Source organism: Thunnus maccoyii, chromosome 9, assembly GCF_910596095.1.
Source record: "Thunnus maccoyii chromosome 9, fThuMac1.1, whole genome shotgun sequence".
Lineage (NCBI taxonomy): Eukaryota > Metazoa > Chordata > Actinopteri > Scombriformes > Scombridae > Thunnus > Thunnus maccoyii.
The window spans coordinates 34,768,697-34,774,696 of NC_056541.1; the positions used below are offsets into that span (position 1 = coordinate 34,768,697).

General features: G+C 39.0%; 1 protein-coding gene across 1 annotated transcript in view; it reads right to left on the reverse strand.

Moving 5' to 3' along the window:
- Positions 1–6,000, reverse strand: part of slc4a5a (solute carrier family 4 member 5a) — a 35,627-nt gene extending 29,627 nt beyond the window's left edge. Inside the window, exons 1-2 of the mRNA XM_042421375.1 lie at positions 5,990–6,000; positions 2,772–2,830 (exon numbers count right to left, since the gene is read on the reverse strand). Of these exons, the coding sequence (XP_042277309.1) occupies positions 2,772–2,829 (58 nt within the window). The 5' untranslated portion in view covers position 2,830; positions 5,990–6,000. The remainder of the gene's footprint in view (positions 1–2,771; positions 2,831–5,989) is intronic.

Sequence of the window (6,000 nt, forward strand, 5' to 3'; positions counted from 1 at the left end):
GTGAAGCTAGAACACACCCACATGCACCCCCCCACACACACGTTCACTAAGATACACACACACACACACACACGTTCACTAAGATATACACACACACACACACACGTTCACTAAGATACACACACACACACACACACGTTCACTAATATATACTCACACACACACACACACACACACACACACACACATGTTCACTAAGATATACTCACACACACACGTTCACTAATATATACTCACACACACACACACACACACGTTCACTAATATATACTCACACACACACACACGTTCACTAAGATACACACACACACACACACGTTCACTAATATATACTCACACACACACACGTTCACTAAGATACACACACACACACGTTCACTAAGATACACACACACACACACACATTCACTAAGATACACACACACACGTTCACTAATATATACTCACACACACACATACGTTCACTAAGATATACACACACACACACGTTCACTAAGATATACACACACACGTTCACTAAGATATACACACACACGTTCACTAAGATACACACACACACACGTTCACTAAGATACACACACACACACGTTCACTAAGATACACACACACACGTTCACTAATATATACTCACACACACACATACGTTCACTAAGATACACACACACACGTTCACTAAGATACACACACACACGTTCACTAAGATATACACACACACGCGTTCACTAAGATATACACACACACGCGTTCACTAAGATACACACACACACACACACACACACGTTCACTAAGATATACACACACACGTTCACTAGGATATACACACACACACGTTCACTAAGATATACTCACAAACACACACGTTCACTAAGATACACACACACACACGTTCACTAAGATATACACACACACGTTCACTAATATACACTCACACACACACACACACACACACACGTTCACTAAGATACACACACACACACGTTCACTAATATATACTCACACACACACACGTTCACTAAGATACACACACACACACGTTCACTAAGATATACACACACACACGTTCACTAAGATACACACACACACACACACACACACACACACGTTCACCAAGATATACACACACACACGTTCACTAAGATATACACACACACACGTTCACTAAGATACACACACACACACCTTCACCAAGATATACACACACACACGTTCACTAAGATATACACACACACACGTTCACTAAGATACACACACACACACACGTTCACTAAGATATACACACACACACGTTCACTAAGATATACACACACACACACGTTCACTAAGATATACACACACACACGTTCACTAAGATATACTCACACACACACACGTTCACTAAGATACACACACACACGTTCACTAAGATACACACACACACACACGTTCACTAAGATATACACACACACACGTTCACCAAGATACACACACACACACACACGTTCACTAAGATACACACATACACACGTTCACTAAGATATACACGCACACACATGTTCACTAAGATATACACACACACGTTCACTAAGATACACACACACACACACACGTTCACTAAGATGTACACACACGTTCACTAAGATATACACACACACACGTTCACTAAGATATACACACACATGTTCACTAAGATACACACACACACACGTTCACTAAGATATACACACACATGTTCACTAAGATACACACACACACACGTTCACTAAGATATACACACACACGTTCACTAAGATACACACACACACACACGTTCACTAAGATACACACACACACACACGTTCACTAAAATATACACACACACACGTTCACTAAGATATACACACACACGTTCACTAAAATATACACACACACACACGTTCACTAAGATATACACACACACGTTCACTAAGATATACACACACACACGTTCACTAAGATATACACACACATGTTCACTAAGATACACACACACACACGTTCACTAAGATATACACACACACGTTCACTAAGATACACACACACACACGTTCACTAAGATACACACACACACACACGTTCACTAAAATATACTCACACACACGTTCACTAAGATATACACACACACGTTCACTGAAATATACACACACACACACACGTTCACTAAGATATACACGCACACACATGTTCACTAAGATATACACACACACGTTCACTAAGATATACTTACACACACACACACGTTCACTAAGATACACACACACACACACACACGTTCACTAAGATATACACACACACGTTCACTAAGATATACTTACACACACACACACGTTCACTAAGATATACACACATACACACGTTCACTAAGATATACACACACACGTTCACTAAAATATACACACACACACATTCACTAAGATACACACACACGTTCACTAAGATATACACACGCGTTCACTAAGATACACACACACACGTTCACTAAAATATACACACACACACACGTTCACTAAGATATACACACACGTTCACTAAGATACACACACACGTTCACTAAGATACAGCAAGCACAAAAACTCTCTCGTCACTCTTCGCTCCTCACTTGCAGCCCTTTAATGAGATTCACCCACACAAACTCTCATCACAAATTAGAAACTATAAATTAGTGTGATGAATCTACTGTCGCATAGAAAGAGACAAAGCGAGTGTGATGACTTAATTTCCTGTTTCTCTTAGCAGAAAGCCAGTCTATACAACAATAGGCACACTAACACACTCACCCTCCTCCTCCTCATAGCGAAGGTGAGAGACGCCCATCCCTCTGTCTCCATGGTCCATCCTGGTTAAGAGGAAAAGAGGCAGTTCAGGAATATGTAGCAGAGTGTGTGTGTCGTCTTATGTCCTTGTTGTGTCCGTTTATATGTAATTTTATATTTTTATTAGTGTTGTCATTTGTGTACACACATGTGCATATGTGATTCAGTGATTAATTTATGTATGTATGTGTGTGTGTGTGTGTGTGTTTGTGTCATTGCACACACACACATATATATATATACACTATGTGACTTCAGCAGCAGCGGCGGAAGGTTTTGTTCACTGACCTGCATGTTGGGTTACAGTGCAGATCAATGGGAAAATAATTAAAAGGGAGGCCAAGTCGATGGAAACGTGCATAATTAAAACAAATGTGAGGGTAAAGTACTGCACGTGGCACCAATTCACACATTGAACGCCACCAGCGAAGTTTAAGGCCACCCTGTTTCCGCTGGGGAGAAGTTAGAGTATATACACTCGCAGTAACATGTACGGTCATTGCAAGCTGGATGCAACTTTCAATTTGAATTTGCCTCAATGTTTTTGAAAAGGAAATTTGCTCAATTATTATAAAACAGGCAATGAAGCAAACAAGGCCTGTGACATGATGTAAGACTTGGCTACATTTTTATTTTTTTTATCCAAATTAACATAATCATTGCAACATGTGGTAAAAATGTAGACATCACTGGTCAGACTGTGTAAAAACCGGTATCACTGGCTCTGATATGTATGTTCAAACTCTGAACTGACTTCTGTACTGAGGTCACATTCAGGATTCACTAGCAGGATCAGATACAGCACAGCAGGGGAAGCATCAGCCATCAGCAGCATTTTTTACATTCAGTTCCATCATTGATTCACACAAAAATATAGATAAGAGGTGGACAAAGCACAGATCAGCGCAAAATCAAGCTGCCATGACACTGGATCATATTGTTCATTTCAGATGCATGTTAGAAAAAACAAATGAAAACAAGTTGGCCTTAAGTTAGCATTGCTAGCCTAAAATATTTAAAGCTGCATCAATCAATTTTTGGCTGCCGGAGGAATTTTGCCATTCATGGCTAACATGTTAGCATCACACGTCCAGCAAACACTGAGCAGCATTAGCATTCATTCAGAGAACGTTGTGTTTCTGGTGATGAATGTAAGTCCAGTATTCTGTTGCTCCTTTAGTCTCGTTGTAAGTTTTGTTTCGCTTGCTAACGTCGACTTCCTGACCAACTAGTTGCTTATTTTGTCTGCCGTTCAGGTTGCGCTCAGTTTTCTTGTTAGTGCTGCATATTTACTGTAGTAGTCCAGAAACAAACCCACATTCATCACTTCTGCATTACAGACTTTTTGACTTGTCATAGCAGGAAAAGTACAGGTGTAACTTCTATAATTGATGTCTCAGTGAAGCAGCTTCAGACATGGAACAGCCTTCATTAGGAAACTTCTCGTTCCCTCCGACTGTGCGAATCATCTGCATCCATGCGTGTAGACGCAGTAATTCCCAGCGAGAGGAGGGAAAGAGACACTGGAGCCAGAGTGTTGCATTATCATAGTGAGTTAAATGGTTGGTTTGTAATGTTGGATCAAATGAAGCAACAGATAAAATTAAAGAGTATGGGCACAACACCTGGACCCTGGAACTGAGTCTACACTGTATAAGTGCTCCCGCTTTCTATTCAAGTGACGTGTGTTTACTGCAGAATGCAGAAGTTATTAATGTTGAGAATTATACCTGAGCTTTTCTGTGTAGCTGAGACTCTACACAGCAAACCATCAAACTTCAGCACATTATGAAAGTATTATTATCATAAGTACACTGAAGGACAAACTTAAAGCTGCACTAATCAATGTTTTTATAGTAGCAACGAATCAAATTACTTTTTTAATTTATTTTACAGATTGGACATACACAATACACAAATGTCAAAAAAACAACAACCCACAGAACAACATATGTGCACAAAAGCAAACAAAGGAATATGAGGGAAAAGTGGAAGCATCAATAAATAATTAATGTAGCTGTTTTTTTGTTTTTTTAAACAAAAGATCCATAAAAATCTTCTTGTTGTAGCTCATCATATTATACACCATTACACATAATATCCCACAATCCCTCTGGGCTCAGATCAAGATGCCTCCTTGTGGAAGCAGCTCCTTCCACCCCGATTAAGTCTATAAACTCCTCCAACCAACAGGTTGGAGTTCTTATCTTCCAATTCATAACAATCCTTACAGATCACCCATCTATTTAGTCTCCTAGTAAACAGATTATAGGACATTTAGGTGCATCAACCTGGAGGATGTCTGTGAGGGTGTTTGTGTATCAGTGCCTCTTTTACTGCAGCTATGCCAACATCTCATTTTATTATATTTTACTGGGGTGATATACTGCACGCTCTTTGCAAAATGTTTTTTGAATGATTCTGTATCAGATATATTTCACTATTATTGAAGTATTCCATATTCTTTGCCATTGGCACCCTTTTATGCATTTTAAATGTAATTATAGTATATTTGCTGATAAGGCAAGAAGGAGACATCATTTAGGTTTTACTGTTCCTTTAGATCACTACATGAGACTGTTTTACTATCACTGATTACATCTCCCAGACTCTTGATGTCAGACCTCTGCCACCTGGCATTGACTAATGGTTTGCCTCCTGCTGACAATAAAGGATTGTGCAAAATGGAAGATAGACTAATCAAATGACTATTTTTAATGTGAAAGGTGTCATTTATTGTGACAAACCCACACAGATGTATCAGCTCTGCGGTGCTTTTAAGCTTCTTTCAGCTCATTGTTTTGGTTTTATGGCCCTGAAGCAGTTAGTGGAGACCAGTGCAGAGAGGAAAGCTGAGTGAATATTGAACTTAACGTTTGTCATGTAGAAAGAAACATGACTCTTTGTCTGCTGGATGTGTGAATAGGAATTTAATTGCTAACATGTAAAATGTATCTGTGTTGCGTTTACAACTTGTTGCACTAAAAATCAATGAATGCAGGTTTAAAAGAATGAAATGGCAATAAATAATAAATAAATACATTGTTGACAATAACAAAAATGTTAAGCAAACCATGAAGAAGTGTGGTTGGTTTTACACAAATCTATATGTTTAATTGTGCAACATAGAAGAAAGTGAAGTTTTAATTCAAACATCAGTCAGTACTGATTTACTGTCATACCTGAGGCCTTC